The sequence below is a fragment of the Hibiscus syriacus genome, unplaced genomic scaffold (assembly GCF_006381635.1).
Source record: "Hibiscus syriacus cultivar Baekdansim isolate YM2019G1 unplaced genomic scaffold, ASM638163v2 tig00110271_pilon, whole genome shotgun sequence".
In the NCBI taxonomy this organism is placed as follows: domain Eukaryota; kingdom Viridiplantae; phylum Streptophyta; class Magnoliopsida; order Malvales; family Malvaceae; genus Hibiscus; species Hibiscus syriacus.
The window spans coordinates 1,187,562-1,214,006 of NW_024062657.1; the positions used below are offsets into that span (position 1 = coordinate 1,187,562).

Genomic DNA, 26,445 nt, shown 5'->3' on the forward strand with positions numbered 1-26,445 from the left:
GAAACAGAACTAATTTCTGTTGAACGGTGGGAATTCAATAAACTAAAGTCTGAACATAAGCACAATATTTAACACAAAATATTAATGAAAATGAAATACTGAAGATATCATTTACCGATTAATTTCTTAATCGTAGTCATTTGAACCAACATGTGGTTTAAAGTTCACCCCCGTAAGTCAAGAATCCATAAGCTTCATATTTGAATTTCTTTATCAACATTGTGTCTTCCTTATCACACTTATCACATGGTAATTCTACATCAAAAACTTGCAGACAAATTAACATAGTGTTAGGTATGGCTCATAAATATACCAGTAAAGAGGACAGGAGATGTAACCTAGACCTAAAAAATTCATTGAATAAAAACTTCTAGCGCCGTCTAGGCACCGAGGACGTAAGCACATTGCCGAACCTCGTAAAATTCTCGTGTTCTTTTGTTTTCTTTACCCGTTTTCGTCAACAATTGGTATCAGATGTCAGGAGCAAAATTCGAAGTCGCGAAATTCGATGGTCAGGGTAACTTCGGATTATGGCAAACGAGGGTGAAGGATCTATTGGCGCAGCAAGGGATCTTGAAGGCTTTGCGATCTACAAAGCCGGCGTCGATGGATGAGGAAGATTGGGAAGAATTGCAGCAGCGAGCGGCAGGAACCATATGATTATGCTTGGCGGACGAGGTCATGTATCACGTCATGCATCTATCGTCTCCATACGAAATTTGGAGGAAGTTGGAAAGTCAGTTTATGTCCAAATCCTTAACGACAAAACTGTATCTGAAGCAGCGGCTGTATGGGCTGAAGATGCAGGACGATCACGATTTGGCGCAACACGTGAATGTCTTCAATCAAATCGTTTCTGATCTGGCTCGGCTTGATGTGAAAATAGAGGATGAAGACAGAGCGATGATTCTGTTGTGTTCGTTGCCTCCCTCTTACGAACACATGGTGACTACTCTTACATATGAGAAAGAGACTATCAATGTTGAGGAGATTACTGCAGCCTTGTTGGCTCACAACCAGCAGAAGCAGAATGCAGGGGAAAGCTCTCAAGCCGATAGCTTATATGTCAAGGGTAATCGAGATCGTGGACGGAAGCCAGAGAAGGCAGGGTCCGGGAAGCGGAATTCCAGATCCAAATCCAGGGATAAGAAGACGATTCACTATTACAAGTGCAAGGAGGCGGGACATATGAAGCGAGACTGTCCGAAGTTGAAAAAGCAGACTGATGAGAAGCGTGATGGCTCATCTAAGTCTATGAACGTGGTCGAGGATGATAATTCTGATTGCAGTGAGGGTGATATGCTTTCTATTTCAACGACACAATTGACGGATGCTTGGATTCTTGATTCTGGATGTTCTTATCACATCACGCCAAATAGGGAATGGTTTTCGACATACAGGCCGGTTAATTCTGGTTCGGTTTATTTGGGTGATGATCGATGTTGCAATATTGTTGGTATTGGTGATGTCAGAATTAAGATGCACGATGGCTCCGTTCGGACGTTGAGTGGTGTTCGACATATCCCAGACTTGAAGAAGAATTTGATTTCCTTGGGCACTTTGCACAAGAATGGTTTTATCCCTAAGGCTGACGAGGATAGGGAAACCATTCGGATTGTTAAAGGAGCATTGACTGTGATGAAAGGCAAGATAACTGCAGGGAATATCTACAGATTGTTAGGGAGTACCGTTGCAGGTGGAGTTCACTCTGTTGAGTCCTGTGATGATACGACAAAATTGTGGCATATGCGCCTTGCTCATCTTAGTGAACGTGGTATGGCAGAATTACACAAGAGAAACTTGTTGCATGGTGTCAAAAGCTGTAAGCTCGACTTTTGCAAGTATTGTGTTCTTGGTAAACAGACTAAAGTCCGTTTCAAGACTGCGAAGCACACAACTCAAGGGATTCTTGATTATGTGCATTCTGATGTATGGGGGCCTTCCACGACATCGTCTTTGGGTGGATCTAGGTACTATGTTACTTTTATTGATGATTTTTCACGGAAAGTTTGGGTGTATTTTTTGAAACAGAAATCTGAAGTTTTTGAGAAGTTCAAGCTGTGGAAAGCTGAGGTAGAAAACCAAACAGGACGAAAAATCAAGTGTTTGCGGTCTAACAATGGTACGGAGTACACAGATTCACAGTTCCTACAATTCTGTAAGGAGCATGGGATTCAGAGGCATTTTACAGTGCGCAAGACACCACAACAGAATGGTGTTGCGGAACGAATGAACAGGTCGTTGAATGAAAGAGCCAGATGTTTGCGGTTGAATGCGGGGCTTCCCAAACACTTCTGGGCTGAGGCTGTTAACATGGCGTGTTACCTTATCAACAGATTGCCAAGGGCATCGCTGGCTGGGAAAGTTGCAGAAGAGGTATGGACTGGTCATGATGTTAGTTTTGATAACTTACGGATTTTTGGTTGTCCTGCTTATGTGCATGTACCTGCTGATGAGAGATTCAAACTTGATGCAAAATCGAAGGAGTGCATTTTTCTGGGTTACAAGAAAGGTGTCAAAGGATTCAAGTTCTGGGATCCAGTTGCGAAGAAAGTTGTGATTAGTAGAGATGTCGTTTTTGATGAACAATCCATGTTGCAGCAGAAGCAAGACACGACAGTGGTGGATTTCGAGCAGTTTCCAGTTGAGAAACCAAAAACTTCTCAACCGACTTCTGGTGGTTCCACTACGGATGATTTGCAGGATTATAGTCTCGCCAGAGACAGGGTGAGACGGACGAATATAAAGCCTCCGAACAGATTGGGTTTTGAAGACTTGGTATCTTTTGCACTTATTGTTAGCAGTGATGATCCGGTTACTTTTCATGATGCCGTTACTAGTCAGGAAAACGACAAGTGGATGGCAGCCATGGTTGAGGAGATGGAGTCTTTGAATCACAATCGCACATGGGAGTTAGTTCCCCTTCCTGAGGGTAAGAAGTCGATTGGTTGCAAATGGGTGTATAAGAAGAAACCAGTAGTAACAGAAAAAGAGGGGGAGAAGTTCAAGGCTCGTTTGGTAGCGAAGGGTTTTTCACAGCAGAAAGGAGTTGATTATGATGAAATCTTTTCTCCTATGGTCAGGCACACTTCAATCCGAGCAGTACTTGCATTGGTGGCTAGTTGGGATTTGCATTTAGAGCAGATGGATGTTAAAACTGCTTTTTTGCATGGTGATTTAGAGGAGCAGATCTACATGCGGCAACCTGAAGGTTTTACTCAACCTGGAAACGAGCATTTAGTTTGCAGATTGAAGAAATCTTTGTACGGGTTGAAACAGTCTCCGAGACAGTGGTATAAACGGTTTGACTCCTATATGATCAAGATTGGCTACAACCGATGTGAGTATGATTGTTGTCTATGTTAAGAGCCTTGATGATGGTTCTTTTATTTTTCTATTACTGTATGTTGATGATATGTTGATTGCTGCGAAGAACATGGATGATGTTATCGGATTGAAAACTTTATTGAGTCAGGAATTTGATATGAAAGATTTAGGTGCTGCAAAGAAAATTCTTGGAATGGAAATTTGCAGGGACAGAGACTCAAGAAAACTGCGGCTATCTCAACGGGGTTATGTTGAGAAAATGCTAGAAAGGTTTGCGATGAGCAGCGCGAAACCAGTTAGCACTCCATTGGCGAATCACTTTAAGCTCTCATCAGAACAGTGCCCCAAGACAGATAAGGAAGCTGAAGATATGGCAAAGGTTCCGTATTCTAATGCTGTTGGCTGCTTGATGTATGCGATGGTATGTACTCGTCCTGATTTAGCTCATGCTGTTAGTCAAGTTTGTAAGTACATGTCTAAACCTGGTAAGCAACATTGGGAAGCAGTCAAGTGGATCTTTCGGTACTTAAAGGGTACTGTGGGACATGGAATTGTTTTTGGGAGTCAGCGGGATAATCCTTTGGTTGTAGGATATGTGGATTCAGACTATGCAGGTGACTTGGATAATAGAAGATCTACGACAGGGTATGTCTTTACTCTTGGTGGAGGGCCTATTTGTTGGAAGTCTACTGTTCAATCTATTGTGGCTCTATCTACAACTGAAGCTGAGTACATGGCAGCGGCTGAAACTGCAAAAGAAGCTTTATGGCTTACTGGTTTACTGAAGGAGTTGGGTGTTCAACAAGGTGGAGTTCAGTTGCTTTGTGATAATCAAAGTGCTATTCACTTGGCTAAGAATCAGGTGTATCGTGCTAGAACTAAACATATTGATGTAAGGTTCCACAAGATCAGAGAGTTGGTTGCATCTGGAGAGGTTTTGTTTCAGAAGGTACATACTGATGAGAATGCCGCTGATATGTTCACTAAGCCAGTTACGACAGACAAGTTCAAGCATTGCTTGGACTTGTTGAATGTTTCGAGTTGTTAAAGAATCAAGGTAACCCAACCCACATTGAATTTTCCAAGAGGCAGGATATTCGCCAAGGTGGAGATTTGTTAGGTATGGCTCATAAATACACCAGTAAAGAGGACAGGAGATGGAGCGGAGTGAGCGAACATTAACTGTCCTTACAAAGAAAGTCTCGTTGTGGGGTTACAAATTATGTGGGTTGGGGGTGCGGGGGCGCAGCCCCCGCGGTACGGTACAGGGTTAATTTTGTAATTATGTACCAGGGTTTTCTATTATAAATAGAGATGTAACCTAGACCTAAAAAATTCATTGAATAAAAACTTCTAGCGCCGCCTAGGCACCGAGGATGTAAGCACATTGCCGAACCTCGTAAAATTCTCGTGTTCTTTTGTTTTCTTTACCCGTTTTCGTCAACACATAGAAATGCCTCATCACACATAAAGGTTAGTGGGAACTCAATATTGTGTCCAACTTGCTTTGAACACGTCAAACAACTTTTGGAATCAATTGGAATCGATTGAAAACTTTACTTTGGCACAGGTTCCTCATTTTGGTGGTTTTCCAATGATGCTTCATTAGTACATAGTTAGGATTAAACTCAAATAATCGATTTCCTCTCGGATTAAAAATAATTAAGAGATAATATGTCTTAAGATTGTTAGACAAAAGTGTTAATCCAAGATAATAATAATAATAATAAATATTATTATATAATATAACGAAACAAAATAAATAAAATTTAAAGTAGAGGCAAGAAGTTGGTTTACTCATATTTAGACAATGAATCGATGAGTAGAGTATGATAAACCGAAGAATGATTTTTGTTGAGGCCTGTATGAACAGTTTCTTTAAGACAGATTCGTCCTCTCCTCAGTGCTTTGAGTAACGTTGTACGTCGGTCTCCCATGATACAACAACAAACGATCACAATAGTAAGCACAACCGTAGTGATAAGTCGAACACAATCTTCCCTTTATCTATAACCGGAAAGAACTAATTTGAAATGAATTTTCTAAGTGATTTCCTAATTCAACTTTGTGAATTGTGTCTCAAAGTTGTCTCTCAAAGTTGTGTATAAGATTGTACCTCAACTAACCTATAAATAGAGGAGAGGAAATTAATCAAAAGGTTATAACCTTTTGATGAAGAGATTTGTTGAAAAACTAATAGGTATAATTGAATTGATGCAATTTTATACCAAATAATAAGTATGTTCACCAAATGACATAATTTATTATTAAAAGACATCAATTTTTTTCAATTATTTATTAATTTTTCCAACATAGCATTGATGAATATATGATTTAAACGTATTATTGTGTAGTTACATGATTACTACTGTATGGATACATGAAATGTTTGTCAAATCTCGTAAGAACATGAGAGGAGCCCATATCCACCACACGTTGATGTCATGGCCCATACTTAACCTAATATTTCAACCTCTAACATTTGTAATCCAACACCTACTTACATCAATCAAATAACAATTTATATTATGAAATTGGATCAAATAAATTGGACATTAAAGTTATGGGAGTTACCTAATTGCTTGCTCAATTATGAGGTTCACCTGCTTTTAGATATTTAGACATAATGGTCCATTAATATTTTGAGTTGCTTCATATATGCACAAAATTCTTCTTATCATCTTGATTCTAATCAAATAAGGATTGTCTTGTCCATTACTTTAAAAATGACTTTCACACAAATATAAAAAAATTAAAATTTTGAAAAGATATAAATCATTATCATTCATTAAGTTTATAAATAAGTTTTCAAATCACGAATTAAATAGGTATCTAATTTTTCCTTGTACTATCTTTACTAAAAGGAACATATTTTGAATTTTTAATAGAGAAAATAACCTCATTTTCCAAAAATGCCTTATAATATACGATTTTAACCAACTTTTTTTTTATTTTCCAAAATGACCAACTAAATCGCAATGCGATCGATAATTCGCAACGCGATCTCCGGTATCGCAAATCAGTTTCCAGATTCGCAATGCGAACTTCGACTATTGCAATGCGAACTTGGACTATCGCAATGCGAACTTGGACTATCGCAATGCGAATATGTAAATCGCAATGCGATAGTCGACTATCGCAATGCGATTATGTAAATCGCAATGGGATAGTCCAAGTTCGCATTGCGATAGTCGACTATCGCATTGCGATTTACATATTCGCATTGCGATAGTCCAAATTCGTTGCGATAGTCGAAGTTCGCGTTGTGATTTATTCCAAATTCGCAACGACTGCATTTGTTTCTTAAGAATTTTCTCTAAAAAGATAGTATTCGCGCGAACGTGTCGAAGACACGTATTACCACGACCACGACCACGACCACGACCCGACCCGACCCGACCCGACCCGACCTGAAACGAGACGAGACGGACGGCGGCAGCGCGCGAGAGTCCTCCTTGTTCTCTATCACTCAACTTGTTCTCTATCACTCAACAAGGAAGTGGGAAAGCCAAGCCTTAAATACCATTCCCAATAGTGTTTCCAATACTATGTGGGATTGAGCATTACCAACACTTATTTCCAATACAATGTGATTATTCAGGAAACAATTAACAATCATGCACCTTAAAACAACTGAATCAGAAACCAATTGCATTAGTATTATACGATTAAATATGTCATAATTAAAAGTCAATCTACAATCAATCGCGATTATTGCAATTTTAAGCAAAACATTAAAAAATAATATCACTATTTAAGGCTCAATCCCACATAGTATTGGGAACAAGTGTTGGTAATGCTCAATCCCACATAGTATTGGAAACACTATTGGGAATGGTATTTAAGGCTTGGCTTTCCCACTTCCTTGTTGAGTGATAGAGAACAAGGAGGACTCTCGCGCGCCGCCGCCGCCGCCGTCCGTCTCGTCTCGTCTCGTCTCAGGTCGGCTCATCTCGTCTCGGGTCGTGGTCGGGGTCGGGGTCGGGGTCGGGGTCGGGGTCGGGTCGTGGTCGTGGTAATACGTGTCTTCAACACGTCCGCGCGAATACTATCTTTTAGAGAAAATTATTAAGAAACAAATGCAGTCGTTGCGAATTTGGACTATCGCAATGCGAATATGTAAATCGCAATGCGATAGTCGACTATCGCATTGCGATTTACATGTTCGCATTGCGATAGTCCAAGTTCGCATTACGATAGTCGACTATCGCATTGCGATTTACATATTCGCATTGCGATAGTCGAAGTTCGCGTTGCAAATCTGGAAACTGATTTGCGATAGCGGAGATCGCGTTGCGAATTATCGATCGCATTGCGATTTAGTTGGTCATTTTGGCAAATCCAAAAAAAGTTGGTTAAAATCGTATATTATAAGGCATTTTTGGTCAATGAGGTTATTTTCTCTTTTTAATATCTGATTAAAAATAACTCCTAACGTAGAAATCCATACATAAAAAGACATCTCAACGTAGAAATTTTCAAATCCATAAAATCATCATATTCAAAATCAACTGCAATTTCTTATTCAAAATATCTTTTTATTACTATATATTTTTTAAAATTAAATCTAAAAAATAACTCTAAATACACGCATGAAGATCAAACATCGTCCTCAAAAATTTCTCTAACATATACAGCTAATTGTAATCGTACCCTTCAATATGAGACGTCTTCGGTTCATATCGAGGCTATACTTGTCTTGTACCCATCTCGAAAAGGGTAAACTACTCAAATGACCACATATGAGGTTGGTATCGATATGACCATCAGTTTCTCAATTTTGTCAATATTACCACATAACTATTTAAATATTTTCAATCAAGTCACCGGTCGTTAACCTTTGACAGAACTGTTGACGTGGTAGTTAACAAATTTGACATAATTATACATTTGGTCACAATTTTAATTTAATTCACAAAATTGACCCTCCAATCGAGAGGTGTCACGTTTCAATCGATTATTGTAACATATTTCAGTAGTGACCACCTGTTTAAAGGAGAAATTTTAAGTTTAATTTCTTTTTGTTTTTCCTTAAACAGGCGGTGATATGTGTCCCCATCTGATTGGTGAAAAAAAACATTCGATTAAAATATTAAAACTAATTCAAAAAATCTTCTATCCGATGGTGACACTTCACTGGTGAAATGTGTCACAATAATCGATTGAAATGTGACACCTTCTGATTGGAGGGCTAATTTTTAAAATTAAATTATAAAATATGTAAGCACCGATGATCAAATTTATAATTTTGTCAATTTTGTTAACTGACACAACAACACTTTCATCAAAGGTTAACAATATGTGACTTGATTAGAATCACTTAAATAGTTATGTGATCATATTGACAAAATTGAAAAAATTATAATCATATAGATACTAATTTGGGCAGTTTATCCTCTCGGAAACATATTAGGTACTTGAAACCGCATTGAGTTTCCATTCCAGTCGAATATAGCTGTTTGTAAACGAGTTACAGAAAGAAAGTTTTGAAACTTGCCATACAACAAATAGTTTTGAGAACATTTTCCGATGGGAACACAACCGTAACACTGTCAAATGCTGGAAGCAAATATTTTGTTTGTGACAACAGGTTGCATTGTCTTTGAGTGATGATGCTTCCAGTTAAATCTAGAAGATGATCAAGCATCTTCAACTGTTGGGGCACTTGAAGCGCAACCACAACCTCGAGATAAAACTCCAAAGCCATATTAATATCATAGATTCCTTTACATTGTTCGGTAAATAATTACAAACCCCTGTTCAGTAACTACATAAATCAGCAGGCATTCATTCCAATTTCAATTTTAAAAAGAGGAGGTTTAAAGGTACAATATGCTAGTGAAAGACAGAAAACTATAAACAACCATAAGCTAAAAGCTGCATAGAGTGGTGAGAACTCAGCCGTAGCATCGGATTGGATCGTTGCACCCTTTCTCAGCTGATTGTTTAAAACCGAACCGACCTCCTTTTGCAAGGTACTGCTGGTGATATTCCTCTGCGCGATAGAACTTCTTGGCAGGCAGAATCTCGGTAACAATCTTTCTGTTCAAGAGTTTCTGTCGTTTTTCCATGGACTCACGTGCCGCCATCTCCTGCTCTGGGGTGTAAAAGTATATACCAGATCTGTATTGTGTTCCCACATCATTCCCCTGTCAAATGATTCACAACATATTAGAACCGCATGATTAGGATGTAGGTGAAAGAACACCAACATCATCGACAAAGATTACCCTGTCTCGGATCTATCACTATTCACTAGGGGGTAATAGACATGCTTTTGTCATGACATGTTCGCCATATCAACGAAGGTAAACAAGAAACTGAAAAACAACGGGTATATCAAATCTGTGATTCCCAACGTATTAGAACCGCACGATTAGGATGCAGGTGAAAGCATACCAACATCATCGACAAAGATTACCCTGTCTCGGATCTATCACTAGGGGGTAATAGACATGCTTTTGTCATGACATGTTCGCCATATCAATGAGGATAAACAAGAAACTGAAAAACAATGAGTATATAAAATCTGTGATTCCCAACGTATTAGAACCGCACGATTAGGATGCAGGTGAAAGCATACCAACATCATTGACAAAGATTACCCTGCCTTGGATCTATCACTAGGGGGAAATTGACCTGCTTTTATCATGACATGTTGGCCATATCAATGAGGGTAAAGTAAACAAGAAACCGAAAAACAATGGGTATATCAAATCTTGTGATTCACAACATATTAGAACCGCACGATTAGGATGCAGATGAAAGCATACCAACATCATTGACAAAGATTACCCTGCCTCGGATCCTATCAATAGGGGGAAATTTACATGCTTTTATCATGACGTGTATTGTTGGCCATATCAACGAAGGTAAACAAGAAACTGAAAAACAACAGGTATAATCTATGATTCACAACATATTAGAACCATACGATTAGGACACAGGTGCAAGCATATCAACATCATCGACAAAGATTAACCTGCCTCGGATCTATCACTAAGGGGAAATCGATATGCTTTTATCATGACATTAGGCCATATCAATGAGGATAAACAAGAAACTGAAAAACAATGTGTATATCAAATCTGTGAATCACATTTGCAAGTCACGGAAAACCAATCAACCAAAATGGAAGACAATAGAAACTATCATCCAATAAGTGCCACCATGAAATCTAATTCCATAACATCTGGTATTTCGTAGTTACATTCTTACAGTGCAAGAATTCAGAAAACATTAAACCAGGGGAGACAAACTTACTTTTAACTTCAGAGAAGATGACCACAAATCACCAATCACGCAGCACCTTAATTATCAACTATAGAAATAAACACACATTACAGGTTGTTTATTCTCATTTAAAGCTAAGAATTAACAAACACACATTAAAAGACAGAAAAGGCCGAATTACTAAAGTTTCCCTTGGGTTCACTGGTTTTACATTTAAACTTCGACAGATACCACAAACACATCAGCTTCAAATAACAGAAGTTATCACCATCTAAAAATCCATGCAAACAAAACTTCAAAAAAAAAAAGAACCCATGAATTACCTCTAACTTATCACTATAATAAATAATATAATTCATATGATTTCAATAGTAAACACAAAATTCACCTTCTCATAACAACCAAAAATCACAAACTTAAAGCATAATATTTTTTTTTTAAAAAGGGGAAAATTTCCTATCATAAGAACCCACCTGTCGGTTGGGGGTAGTAGGATCATGGAAATCCCAGAACACATCAAGCAAAGTGTCAAAGTTACACTCTTTAGGGTCATACTGAACCCTAACAACTTCATTATGGTTGGTAGTCCCCGAACACACGTCTTCATAACTGGGATTATGCATAAACCCTTGGCTATACCCAACCTCCGTTTTGGTCACTCCTGGAACTCTCTGGAACGTCAATTCAACTCCCCAAAAGCAACCTGCACCAAACTGAGCAAACTGTTGACCAGGAGCGGGCACGTCTTCGTCTGGACCCTGAGCAATGGAGGAATCCTCCATTGACGGGGCTGGCTTGCTGTTGGCTCCGAAGCCGAGATTTTTAAGGATGTTCATGGGGCGTGTGTGAAGCGAAATGGATCGCTTGGTTTGAGGGAAAGGAAAATAAAGATGAGAAAAAGAGTTGGGAAACTTGGGAGACAGAGAAAATAAAGGATTAGAGATGAGGGAAGAAGAAGTAACAAGCGTAAGACTCCGAAGCATTTTTAAAAATTAATAAAATAAAGTTCTTGTTAAATATGATAAAAAAATTCTGATTAAATTAATATTTCAACTAAAAATAACCAGAAAACCCAAATAATATAATTATATGGATATATTAGGAAGATAAGTTCCAGAACTGGAAGTAAGGTTTTTTATTGGCTGGATGTTGGAAGAGTCTAGAACAAGATGTGAGATTCAGACAGCACGATATCTGTCTCTGTGTCTATCTGAATGTCCGGTAATTAAACCTGAACAACGTGTCGCCAAGGCCACCACACTCACACGGTCGAACCTGCTTTCAATTTCATTGGGTTGTTGCCCCTTTTTCATCTAATCCCCAATGCTTAATATCTTGGCCCAAATCTCGAGTGCCAATCTTCTTCATGTACGCCCAAGATCCCTTAGGATGACAGTTTGGACTAGGGACGGAACCAAGATCTCAAATTAAGAAGGATAAAGGATAATTTTTTTAATTAGAGGTTAATTCATAAATATTTAAATTATATATATAAATTGATTTTTTTTAAAAAAAATTGCAGGTTGGGGGACACATTCCCTCCCATATAGCTAATAGATTTGTCCTTGATTCGAAGGGTAGTTCACATTTTACGAGACATAATATGTATGTCCTATGTATGTGTTAGCATATATGAATGGACATTGTATGTTGTGGTATGATCATTAATGTACAGTTAGTATTAGCAAGCATGTTAAATAGATATTTACATGATTGAAGAAATGAATGAATGATGTAAAATAGGCCTTTTAAAACTAAAATATTAGAAGAAGTTCAATAATATTTCAAAATTTATTATAACTATAAGAAAACGTTAAATAGTGTAAAAATACCTTCATGTAATAAAGTGAAATACAAAGTAAGCTATTCTCTAAATAAATTTGTTCTCCTAGCATTTTTGGAAGCAAAGTTATTGACTAGCTCTTTATAATTAAGACTCTCCAATAGATCGTTTTCAATAGCTATCAATGCCAATCCATTAAGTCTCTCTTGTGACATTGTGGACCGCAAGTAGACTTCAATAACTTCATTTTGAAAAACTTCTTTTGCAAATGCCACCGTTACTGGAATAGTCAATAGTACTCTAAATGCAATTAGTGCATTAGGAAAACAATCGACCTTTTTCATAAATTTTAAAACATCAGTAGGTCTCATATTTTCAGCTGGCAAGAAATTGTTAAGTAACCTTAGCTCCACATAGAGTTCATTTGCATCAATATCTGATCGTCCGTTTTTCTTGAGTACATCTTCAAGATGACTACAACATGACTTAAGGTGGTTGTCATCAAAGAACTTTAACTTGTCACAAGAGAACAAGAAACCAAAATTTTTCTCGTACTCTTTGTATTGTTCAAACCTTGTTGTAAGAAAAGCAATTGCCTGATCAACAATATACAAGAAGTAGTTGACTTTAAATGACTCCTCTGCAGAAAAAGAAGCATCTTGATTAATTGAACTCTCGTCAAATTGTCTTTTCCTACGAATTACACGTCTTTGAGGGAAGACAGGATCAACATTTATTTCAGTTGCAATTTGCTTAGCAATATCGACAGCTTTTGAGAACCTCGTGTTTCTAAACTCCTCAAAGAAAGAGATCAAACCTTTCACTTCTTTAATAGCAACATCAATAAGCATATCTTTGGATTGTAAGTTTTTGCTCACTAAATTTACGGTGTATAATATATCGAACCAAATGATGACAATTGAAACTAAAAACTCAAAATCACCAAGCTCATTTGTTACTAAAGATTTAGCTTCACTTTTTATTTTGGAATCATTATCGTTCTCTGTAACTTGAAGTAAAGCTTCGCTTACTTCCACAATCTGAAATCTAATAGCTTTGACACTATCAACACGACTTTCCCAGCGTGTGGTTGACAATGACTTAAATTTCAGTCCTTGAACATTATTCTTCAAAATTTGCCACCTTTTAGAAGAATTGGAAAATATTGTGTATATGCGTTGCATTACTCCAAAAAAATCTCTAGCTTTTCCACAAGTATTAGCCATGTCACATAATGTTAGATTAAGACTATGACAACCACAAGAAGTATAAAATGCTCTAGGATTTATATCTAGAAATTTCTTTTGTACTCCATGATGTTTACCTTTCATATTCGATCCATTGTCATAGCCTTGACCACGTATATCATCAATATCAAGACCAAGTGACTTCAATTCATCTTGTGTTGTATCAAAAAGTCACTGACCAGTGGTATCATTAACATTTAAAAATCCTAAAAAGGATTCCTCAACACTGACACTTGTGGATGAGAAATTTACATACCTCAATATCAAAGTCATTTGTTCCTGATGACTGGAATCTGGGGTACAATCAAGTATCACTGAGTAATACTTTGCTTGCTTAACTTTTTTTATGATATCTGATTTGATTGCATGTGCAAGTAAAGTTATTAACTCATTTTGGATTGTATGACCGAGATAGTGAACATTGATGTTATCACTTGTGATACGTCTCACGTGCTCTTTAATAACTAGGTCAAACTCTTCCAGCATTTCAATTAAACCCAAAACGTTCCCGTTGCTCTTTTGATACAACTTCTCGTTCGATCAACGGAAAGCTAAATTATGTTTAGCAAGGAACTTTACAATTGAAATAATTCTCTGAAGAACTTTCTTCCAATGATCTCTCTCTTTTTCAAATTGTTCTTGTTCCACTTTATCAATTGTTTCATTATTTTTTAATCTATGACGAATATCAAGCCAAGTAGTCATTTTTGTGACATGTTCTAGGCCCACTTCATGCTCTTTAAGTCTAGTGCTAAGATGTTGCCAATCTGTAAAACTGTCATTAGCTAACTGACCTTTTGCAAGCCATTTCCTAAATATTTTACAACAGAAACAAAAAACTCTGTCAAACTCTTTGGAATATACTAGCCATTCTCTATCCACCTTCTCATTGTTTGGAAGGATTCTAGTATATAAAGCGGAAGAAAATTGTCTTGAAAATTTATCTTTAGGACCCTTCTCAAATGACATATCTCTTTTAGGACCCTTTGATACCAGAACCTTAATCATGTCAGAACTAAGATCATCCCAACGTCTCGGATCAAATATATCAACATGATTAACATCAACATTAGTATCATCAACATGGTCATTATTAACATCATCCGCACCTTCACCATCAATATCGCCATCATCGACATTAGTATTATTAACATCATCAACATCTTCGCCATATACATCAACATCATTAACATGATCAATAACAACATTTTGATCTCGAGAAAAAACTTGTGGTTCTCTTTGAATAAACTTATTTAGAGCTCCACTTTGAGACTTAATGAGTTCTTCGAGTCTTTTTCTCTTTTTACGTTTTTCATGTCCTGATTCATGTTTTCTTAACCTAAGAGGCATAATCTCTGAACATGTTCAATAAATAGCCAATACAAATACAATTAGAAACTTCAAACATAAGATATGTGTAACTCAAATACTTTACTATTACTATTTTGTTTGATTGATAATAAAGTTATGAATCATTATAGTTTGTTTGATAGAGTTTAACTAATTAAATGTGGCTTTTACACTACTATTAGTTAACTAATAGTCTAATATTATATATAGAATTATAAATCATAAATAAAAACACCTAAAATAATTTAAAATATAAAAAATAAAGCTACAGAAAAGTGAGCATAGCCAAACACTAATAATCTTGAAACATCACACACACATACATAAATAATTAATTATTTTATATTTTTATTAATAAACTAAAAATAAAAATTAATAATCTTGAAGAAATTAAATAATAATAAAAAACATTTATTAACCTTGAAAAAGAGAAAAGTGCAGTCGCAATCACAGAAGAGAGGAGAGGCAAACACTAAAACGCCACATATACATAAATAATTAATTATTTTATATTTTTATTAATAATCTAAAAATAAAAAACTAATAATCTTGAAAAAATAAAATAATAATAAAAACATTTACTAACCTTGGAAAAGAGTCGCAGAGAAGAGGAGAGCGTAGAGATTTTTGTATTTTTTTTACTTTGCAGGGTGTTTCTGCAGAGGAGAGAGGAGGCAAATATCTAAGTTTTACTTTTTAGAATTTTTTAAACTGACCGTCAAATATTATTTAATGTGGGCTTTGGACTTGAAAATTCTTGGATCAAATATCTTAAATACACATATATACAAAAGATTTAAAAAAAATTGGAGGCCCTTACAAAAATTGGGCCTTGTGCGGTTGGGCAGCCCGCACAAGCCTAAAACCAACCCTGTATTAAAGGTACATTGGTGTTAAAACTTATAAACATATGTAGGTGTGTTAATTGGTATGTATTTAAGAGATGGGTAAATTACAAAAATGGTCTCCCGACTATAGGACGTTATTTTATTGAGTCCATCGACTTCTAAATATTATAAAAGGTCCTTCGATTATAGAGTGTTGCTTTGTTGAGTCCATCAACTGTTAAAAGTTACAAAACGGTCCTTCTACTATAAGAAGTTATTTTGTTGAGTCTCTCGATTATTAAAAATAACAAAATGGTCACCTAACTATTCATATATTCCAAACTCCTGCTTTTTCGTTAAACATTTATGGTCGTTTGAGTTGAATGTTAACATAATAACTAAGATATGGTAATCGTTTGAAATTTTGGGATCAATTTTATCATATCTCAGCCAGCAGGTTAACGTCTAGCTCATACTATCGTTAATTGTTTAATGAAAAATGATGAGTTTGGAACATATGGATAGTGTGATGACAATTTTGTAACTTTTAATAGTCGATGACTCAACAAAGCAACACCCTATAATCAAGGGATCATTTTATAATTTTAAATAGTCGAGAGACTCTATAAAACAACATTCCATATTCGGATACCATTTATATACTTTGCCTTAAGAGATATAATAATATAATATTTATGATTTGTGAAAGGTAAGATGAACCCTTAATGTGATTTAGTCGTCGAGGAAAATGCATTTTATATGTCATTATATGTGCTTTGAATTATATGTCATTATATGCTATTTGAATGAGTGATGGATCCAGAAATTTAAAAGTAAGTATTCAAAAAATTTAATACTCTTTTTTCTTAATAAAATAGGTATATTTTTTATTTTTTTTATTTATCTTCTTCCCTTAATATATTGAACTATCAATATTTTACTTAAAATGATGGGGGCAAAGCAACGTAGGAGACGAAGCGGCAGGTATATTCAAGGAAACCAGAGGTGATGAAATGACGGGCATCTACCAGGTAACCGAAGAAGTCATAGCTACGGATACTCCCAAGAAAACCAGAGAAGATGTAGCTGGGACTTCCAAGGGGGCAAATAATGATCAGAGTAACACTGAAGGAAAGAACTACAGTGGTATTCTACCATCTTAGAACAGTGACTTCACTGTGTTTGTCGATAACCTTAGCAAGCACGTTTCAAGAAGGGCTATCTAGGAGCTTTTCAATCACTACGGCAGAGTAACAAAGGCTTTCATTCCAGGCACAAATAAGAAGACAAAGTATAAATATTCTACCTTCGCTTCTGTTAGTTTTTCCAACTCGGTTTGTATGAATGCTGCGATAGGTAAAATAAATAATATGGCTATCGACGGTAGTGCTGTGATAGTCTCTATCGCAGTAAGGGATTTGAATCTTACCGAGAGGTAGCTGTCATAGAAAAGCTCGGGGTCAGGGATAATCAACTGTACAGGGACACCTGCTTGAGGAGTCGAAACGTTATTCAACCATAGTATTAAATTACGGTCGCAATGCAACGTAACGCCCGCATCGTAATGTTTTTTAAAGTTATCGCGACGCAATATCAGCTCAACGCGATAAGTGAATCACATCATGATTGTTGCGGTAAAAAACCGTTACATAACACTACAACACGCTATAAATTGCGCCGCAACACCACAACAAAATTTAAATTATCTTAAATATAAAATTACATAGATGAATTGTTCTAATTTAATTCTTAAAACTGGATTATAAATATACATCATTAATAATATCATCATAGTTATGTTTAAAATTAGTTACTTAAATTTGAATTAATTAAATTATTTATTAACGTTATTTTAAAATTAAATTAATTTAAATTTAAATTGATTTTTCTTACATTTAAAATTGACGTGATTAATTTTAAATTAAATTTTTATATTAAAATTAAGTATCATAATTATATGTTTATTTATTATTATATAAATTTTTTATAGAGAGGAATTCAATTTAAAATACTATAATAGTATATGTATTTTATCTATTTACTATGAAACTATAAAATTTTATCTAATCCATCATATAATAGTATATATTTATCATTAACATTATAATTGTTAGTATCTATTATTCAATATGATAGAACTTCTATAGTTTATATTTGTTTTTAATAAAATTTTATCTATGAAATTAAATTTTTATTTTCAAAATAAAATATTAAAAGAATATATTTATATTATTATATTAAAAGATATCTGTAAAATATATAAATATAATATTTTAGACGTATTGTGATTTTTGATGAAGAGATCACGTCCGCGACAGCCGCAACACGTTACGTAACGTCCGCAACATCCGCAATCGCGATACCGCAACCGTAACAAAATCCGCAACCACAATTTGATACTATGACTCAACGTAATAGCCTTCTTGACATCCACATCCCGAATAGTGAGTAGGAATGGCTTCTGAAAGACTCCTTTAGACCCGAGTTAGTTCAGGAGGCTCTGTCGAAAGAAGGTGTTATAGTGAAGATAGCAAAGTGGAGTCATGAGTCCTCAGTCATCACTTTTGAATCAACAAAAGCCATGAACCTAAGGTGGTCCAAAAATAATGATCTATGGTTATTTTTTGACTGGCTTGCACCTTTAATTCAAAAGGAGGAGTACCTCATATGATCTACTCAGTCGCTCTAGAGGGGATTCCATTATACGGTTGGCACGAGAATTTTTTTGAGGCACTTGGCAACAGATGGGGCAGTTATTTAGGAATTGACGGGGCTACTAGATTGAAGGAGAGGTTGGACATTGCTAGGATATTCATCAGGGTTGCTAATCCCTACTTTATTCCACGGTCGCTCAAAGTTGTATCGAAAGGTTTTGATTATATAATTAAGGTATCTATGAGAGGAGACAAGGAACATAGATATGGTGTCTCCATCCCGGATGGGAATATTTTTGCAGATATCTGGCCTGAAAACACTCTGACAAAGATGGAGGTTAACTCTGGTCTAGAAGGCAAGAAGTTGGAAAGGCTCCCTAGAGCGATGGGCTCGGTCAGGTGTAAACGTGGAAAAGAGACCTGTTCGGAAAACATCCATTACTCCTCACAATGGCGACGCTATCATTTCGTCAGACTCAAATCCCACCGCGTTTGACGTTGCTAGGATATTCATCAGGGTTGTTAATCCCTACTTTATTCCACGATCGCTCAAAGTTGTATCGAAAGGTTTAGATTATATAATTAAGGTATCTATGAGAGGAGACGAGGAACATAGATATGGTGTCTCCATCCCCGATGGGAATATATTTGCAGATATCTGGCCTGAAAACACTCTGACAGAGATGGAGGTTAACTCTGGTCTAGAAGGCAAGAAGTTGAAAAGGCTCCTCGTCGACATGGAGCGATGGGCTCGGTCGGGTGTAAACGTGGAAAAGAGCCCTGTTTTGAAAACATCCATTACTCCTCACAATGGCGAAGCTGTCATTTCGTCAGACTCAAATCCCAACGCGTTTGACGTTTCTGGCCAAGATGCTCAAGAGGGTATCTCCACTTCCAATCGAAATTTACCCAAAAATGGGCCATCACCTGGGATCATGGTGTAATAATCGTGATCCTCTGATGTTGTTATACTGGATCGCTTCTTGATCTCTGCTGATTTTGCATTGGCGTTCCCCAACATTACTCGAGTCCTGTTACTGAAACTTTTGTCTGATCATAACGCCATCTTACTACACGAGGTATAACTGGTCTGGGAACAAGTGTGTTTCTGACTTAGAGAAACAAATTGCAGTGTAGACACCTATTTTTATCCGAGTCTTTTTTCATTTTATTTTATTGTTGTTATTATTATTATTATTATTATTGTTGTTGTTGTTACTATTATTATTTACCTTTTGCAGGCCCTAATTTAGAGCCCAAGACCAATCTGAAGCCCCAAGACCAAAACCAAATTACAACCGAAGCTCAGTACTAAAGCCCACGTTACAATAAACCCAACACTCCAACAGCAAGACCCGTAGCCCGGATGACCCAATTCAGGTCCAAACCCGGAGCCCGTACAAGATCCGACCCAACCCAAAACCCTAAACATATTAAGATTTCTGATGAATTTGCAACTGCCGCTTATTTCCAGTCGTTCGATCTATCCAGATCCAACGGTCCCAAAGAGGCATAGGGTTTAAAACCCTATATGCCCTCCACTGCCACCCACTGATGCCGTCGTTCTAGCCTAGAGAAAGGGAAATGATCATCAACAATGAAATGCATACATCAATCAAGAGAATAGAAAACAAATGCACATATATCTCGAGGATATATGCCATATAAAAAAAATCAGAATAAGGCACTCATACTCCCTTTGTTTCGGGAACCCAAATAATCAAATCAAATCAACATGCAGAGGGGAGGGGTTTCTTTAAAAGAGGGAGAGAGATTTTTTTAGTGACACGAAGAAAAAACCTAGGAAAAAGAGAGAAAATAGAAAGAAAAAAAACCTAGAAAAGAAAAACCATAGAAAAAATTAAAAGAAAACCACAAAAAGAAAAGAGAAATGAAACCAAAACTAAACCTAAACTTACATTTGAGATCTGCCTGGTAAAACACTCATCAGTACTAGGAGGCCTAAACCTCGAAGATAATGCATTTTACTCTTTGGAGGTTGGTAAAGGTCTGGAATAGGGAGAGTTTTTGGGTTTTTTAAGAAGGTTGGGGGGCTGTTTTCGAATAAGATGAGAGAGGAAAGGAAATAATTTTGGTCTTTTCTGGGCATGGGTTGCTCCTCGTGGCCACCGATCTACGATGGCCGGGGAGTTGAGGCCTTTATCTTAGGCTGAGGAAGGTAGAGAGACGGGGAAAGAAGATGGGGTCAGATACAGAGAAGAGGAGAGAAGGGAGAGCATTTAGCTCTCGGGTTTTTAAGGAGAGAGAAGGAAATGTGAAAATGAGGGAATATACCAAGTGAAGGCCTTTGGTTTGGCCTTATAAACCAAGTCCCAAACGACGTTGTGTGAAGGAGGGATCGAGGTGTAATTTCAAGAATGAGTAAATTATGCTAGAAGAGCCTCTGTGTTTTGTAAAGTTGTTTATTGGCATTTATTGTTTTTTATTTTGTATTTCATGCTCCGAGTTTGTAAAGTTTATATTTTGGTCATGTGGTTGTTTGTTATTAATATTTTTTAAATTCAGAAATTGTACTTTTATTTATAAAATTTACATTTTGATCATTAATTTTGTACTTTATGTTAAATATCAAATATGGCATGTATGTTTTCATTTTCTTATTTTAGTTATTTATCTGCTTTACGAAAAGGGTAATTTATATTTTTAGTACATAAGTTTTCCTGGTGTACTTTTTAGTCATTGTTTAAGCTCATTTTGGTTTATTTTCTTGTTTGGTCCCTGTTATTTTATTTAGGTTATGTTTATATCCTTTGTTAAATATATGTTTAATATTTTAGTACTTGTGTTGAGTTTTATTTTATTTAATCTTTGTCTTGTTTGAATTAATATTATGATATATATATATATATATATATATATATATATATATATATATATATATATATTACTTAATATGCATATTGTTCTTTATAATAAATTTTAACAAATTTATGATATTGTGGTTAAACTTAGTTGTATTTTAGTTCATTTTATATACTCAGTTTTCTTAATATGTACATTCGAAATTATTTTCAAGAACATTATTTGTAGAACGAGCGTAAAAAGTACCATTTAATCGAAGTGGTACAATCTGATACGACGTTTTAGTGTAATATGAACTTGAAAACACGAATATCGTTGTTGGAACTTATTAAAATTATAATATTTCTATTTCTATTTTATTTATTATTCTATTTTTATAATGTTTAATGTTTTAATTGTTTGTATGTTAGTATTAATGATATATGTTCTAAATAAATAAATTATATTTTCTGCAAATTTTTGATACCATTTTGTAGTAATTCGAAGATAAAATATTCTTTACAGATAAGAAATATGCGAGATAGTTTTCTTGACGGAAGATTGCAAATCTCGGGATTTCTTATCACGTAAAGGATTTTCTTTTAGTTTAATTAATATTCCATAAATAGATCATAATTTTACTTTTGATTTGAATTTTAAGTTCCATCATTACGATGGTATATAAGTGACTAAGTACCGATTTTTGGGCACTGTGGGGATGCTTATCCTTCCCTACGTGTAACCGACTTCCGAACCCCTAAATTTTTTTTGATAACGCAGACCAGTTTTTGTCTAAAAACGATTTTTCTTAAAATTGTTCTAAAAAAGATGTTTTTAGGTATTCAACCTACCTAACCCAAAGGCCGATGGAGACTCATTTGAATTTTATACAAATCAATTCAAAATCCTCAAATTTTCAAAATAAAGTCATATTTGTTTTTTAAATAACATTTAATTGTTTTTTCAAAAAAAAAAGTTATGACAGCTTGACGACTCTATTGGGGACCTTAGAGAGTCAGGCTGTCGATCGCTTATATATGATTGTTATGGTGGAAGTTATAATTTTGAATCTTTAGTTAAGTTATGTTCTATGTACTGAATTTTTTTAATTTCTTTATTTTATATACTAAAATTTTAATTGTTTTTGTTTTTTTTCAACTCTATCAAAATTCTTATTGAAGTTTGTTAGTTTTTTTATTGGTTTTTGAGTCAAAGGTTTGTATGTTTCTCCTCACACACATCATGACCATTCGCATAACATAAGCTCTAAACTCGAGCTTCGTTCCAAGTAAGTTGGGTGAACGCTTTGCTCTCATAAGAATTTATTCTTCGTATGAGTTTTAGCAAGTAACCTTCGGGATACACATTCCTTATATCTTCGTAGTAATTTATTTCTCATATAGATATAAGGAAGTGGATTCCCTCGAATTAAACTCGATTCGTTTATGCTTGTAATGGGTTAGGAATGAGGGTTTGGCAGCCCAAGGGGCACCAACATTAAGGATAATTTGAGTACCTTTTCTGTTAGAGCCGAAACCATACATATAGAGAACCTTAGAACTGTTTCCCTAGGTATAACATACCGAACCTCTGTCCATCAGTAGGTACCCAAAATAGGTGTACACAAAGGAGAAGCCTACTCTAACATTTTATTTATTTATTTATTTATTTTCAAAATATGTAAAATATATTCATTATGTTTGAATAAAAAATGTGAAATAGAATTTATGTGCAGTTATGGTTTAATTAAATAAATTTAAGAGGGTATAGAGCATGTTTGGGTAGAACCCTTTTTGATGAATTTTATTCGGGTTTGTTTTGACTAATTGTTTTGTTTGTTTTGTTTTGTTTTGTTATTTTTTTTTCTTCATATTGCATATACATATCATTAGAAAAGGTGATTGATCTGTGAGTATCGATAAAGTGGAAAGACTTTCATGATTGAAAGGAGTTTCCTAAACAAAGAAGTGAATTCGACAGATTTAAGGAATTGGTCCGATGCCAAGCAGAAAGAGCGAGGGGATAACCTCCCTGGGAACTACGTGTTAGAGTTGTCCGATTATACACCAGTCTTCTTAAAGAAGAATGAGCTTTAGGGATTGAAGACGAATTGGGAAAGTTGGAATCTTATTGAGAGACAAGCTTTTCAACAGACTTATAGGGATATATTTCATCTTATATATGTTAAGGTAGACTAAGTCCTCATTCAAAGTCTGATACAGTTTTGGAATCCAGCCTATAGCTGTTTCAACTTCAACATACAGGTGACTTCGACCCTTGAGGAATACCACTTTCTGTTGAATTTTCCAAGTGTTAAAATGGATAAAATCTACTATCGATCGATAAAAGGGCCTTCATTTAAATCAAAGCTTTCAAATATTTCGGGCACGAGCGACAAATAGGTAAATGATCATTTGCAAAAAAAGGGAGAAAGTAAGGGAGTTCCATGGTCACACCTACAAAAGATAATCGAAGCACACGTAGATGAAAATATACAGAGAGATGTGTTTGCTTTGGGTATATATGGTTTGATAATTTTTACCAAGTGCTTGGGGCTGATCGAGTTAGCAGTAGTTGACTTGGTTGAGAAGTTGAAAAGGGAAATGAATCCAGTTCATGCGATTCTAGCTGAGACTTTCTGATCTTTGAATATCTGTAGAAGACTGGGTGGACGTCGTTTTATGGGATATGCTCAGATGCTTACCGTATGGATCAAAAGTCATTTCTGGAAGGAAGAAAAGTCAACTATAATCACTTTTTGAAAAATTATTCTCCCATTGCTAAATACCTTATGAAGAAGTGGCCTGAAGCATCACAGAAAGATCAGTGGATTGAATTCTTCATGAATCTACAGGGTCAAAACATAGCATGTAGAACTCCATGGTTGATGCACACAAAGATTTTGTTCAAATGTGGAGATTTGGACTGGATCATACTAATGGGACTGTGGGGAGGAGTCAGATACGCTCATTTATTAGTCTTGAGAGAGTACGGTACTCGACAGTTTGTTCCCGTGACTCATGGGCTGGCTGGTGCTGAATTTGATTATAAAGAAGTCAATTATAGGAATAAAGTCAATGATGTAGTTGATTCTTGGAAGTTGACTTTCAGGACCAAGGTAGTTGGAGCGGATGTTATATTAACACCCGATTATGAAGCCTGGAGAATCCAAAGGGTAAATGACAAAATCCCTTTAGCATCGGGAGAGGGATCAAGGTTGATGGAAGAACAAATTAGAAATATCCCTTTGAACATGGAAATCCAGTGAAGCAAGTTTGAGATAGAAAAGGCTAAAGATTCCAAGAAAATATAAGAGATGGAGAGAGAAAATTTTATGTTATCTCTCGATGCTGAGTTTCATTCCAGACAGTTTGTAATGATAAGGAAAAGGAAAGAGGGAGTGGAAGCTGACCTAGAAGACCTAAAAAAGGATTATCAAAGGATGCAACAAGCGAGAAGGGGATTTGGGTCGAGTAAAGTGCCAAATTAGTGGAACAGAGAATTAGGAGTTGCAAATCGATGAATTAAGTATTGAGGTCGAGAATAAGTGTCAGGTCAAAAAGATAAAAGCTAGTAAAGGAAAAGTAGAAGAGCTAGAGGTTGATAAAAATGAATTGATCAAGCAGTATAAAGCTGAGGCTCTTAGAGCTCAAAAACTCCAATAGGAGAAGGAAATCAACCTGAAAGATTTAGAAGAGGAGAAAAGTCCAGTCCATGGGTTAAAAATTAAGATGAACATCATAATTGAGAATTTTGAGGATAGAGATCGAAGAATTACAAAGCTCGAAGAAGAAAGAAAGTGAAAGAAGGATGAGATGTGGTCCGAAAGACAGGGATGGAATCGAATCCTTGATAGAAAGCAGGCAGAGATTGGATCGTGGTTGCAATGATTCTATACAAAAAGTCAGCAAGTAGATGAGCTCACGGGAGAAATGGGAGAATTGCATATACGATTTGAGGAAGAGCTAATCCAATCTCGAGCTATGAATGATGAACTCAAAAGTCATGTATCCAACCTTGAGCAATCTCTGTTTCAAGTGCAAGTTCCTCCCGCTTCAATGGACTTAAGAGTTGCTCTCGAAAAAAATAAGGCCTTCCAAAAAGAAATTAGTGAATTGAAAGGCAAACTCCAGCAATGCCAAATTCAAATAACCAACCTAGAAAAAGGGATCAAATGCATTAATAAGGGATGGAAAAATACATATGAGTATTACCGATCTTAGGTAGAAGAACGTGAGCACATGATGGGTGAAGCTATAGCTCAAATGGGTGGAGTTGCTCGGTATATGAATGAATTAGCTAATAGAGCTAAGATCATCTAACTGCGAACAAATCTGGTTTCTGAGTATGCAAGGGAGATCATTTCTATTATGAACAAAATTGTAGATCTAAGTATGAGGGCTAGGCCTTTTCTGTAAACAAACTCCTTTGTAATGAGTGGAACTTTTTATCCAATGAAAGTTATTTCCAAATGATTACTGCTGAGGTTAACGCCTTTTATTTGCATTTTTGCACTTGCATCATTCATTATGCATAAATAAATTCATCATTTATAATGCATCACCAATAAAATGCATCATTTATAACGCATTAGCAATAACATGCATTCAAATTTAAAAGAACAACGCAATTAATTTTTGAAGGGTTATGTGACAGACGATTCTTGCAAGTAAAAACATCAATCCTCATCGCACACGAAGTAAAACCATGGATGCCAAGCTTGAGCAATTAAAAAAAGAAAAAGAAGATTTACTAAGAATACAACAAGATTGGCAGACGAAAATGGAACAGTCACAAAATACAATTATAGATTAAATCTTGCAAAGTCAAGCTATTATAATGAATGATATGATGACCAAAATGTTTGGGTTACATACTGAAACAACTAAAGAACCAAGTACCACTTCGGTTGAAGATTCTGGGAAAGAGTCTACCCCGAGACTAATTATCTCACCTGAAAAGCTTGTTGAGCACCCTGCAGGGTCTTCAGCAATAAAAGTTCAGATGACCACTAGTAGGCCTCAAAATAGTCCCCATGAGTATATTGATATAGATCCTGAGGAAACAGAGAAATCTAAACTGATGTACCAGAACATTTAAAGGACTAGTGTAAAGGGTTTTTAAAGAGATGAGAAAGAAGGGTTCTCAAGACGGAATTGATACAAAGGAATTGAGTCTAGTGCCAGACCTAATCTTACCACCAAAGTTCAAAATGTCGAAAT

General features: G+C 35.8%; 1 protein-coding gene and 1 pseudogene across 1 annotated transcript; both read right to left on the reverse strand.

Annotated features, from left to right (window-relative positions):
• Positions 1–9,070: 9,070 nt before the first annotated feature.
• On the reverse strand, positions 9,071–11,545 carry LOC120115775 (peptide methionine sulfoxide reductase A1-like). The gene is made up of 2 exons (XM_039136389.1): positions 11,034–11,545; positions 9,071–9,476 (listed from the first exon to the last, which is right to left on the reverse strand). Exons 1-2 carry the CDS (start codon positions 11,541–11,543, stop codon positions 9,225–9,227), a joined length of 762 nt encoding a protein of 253 aa, XP_038992320.1. The 5' UTR covers positions 11,544–11,545; the 3' UTR covers positions 9,071–9,224.
• An 878-nt stretch (positions 11,546–12,423) lies between these two features.
• Positions 12,424–14,940, reverse strand: LOC120115753 (annotated as a pseudogene).
• Positions 14,941–26,445: the final 11,505 nt, after the last annotated feature.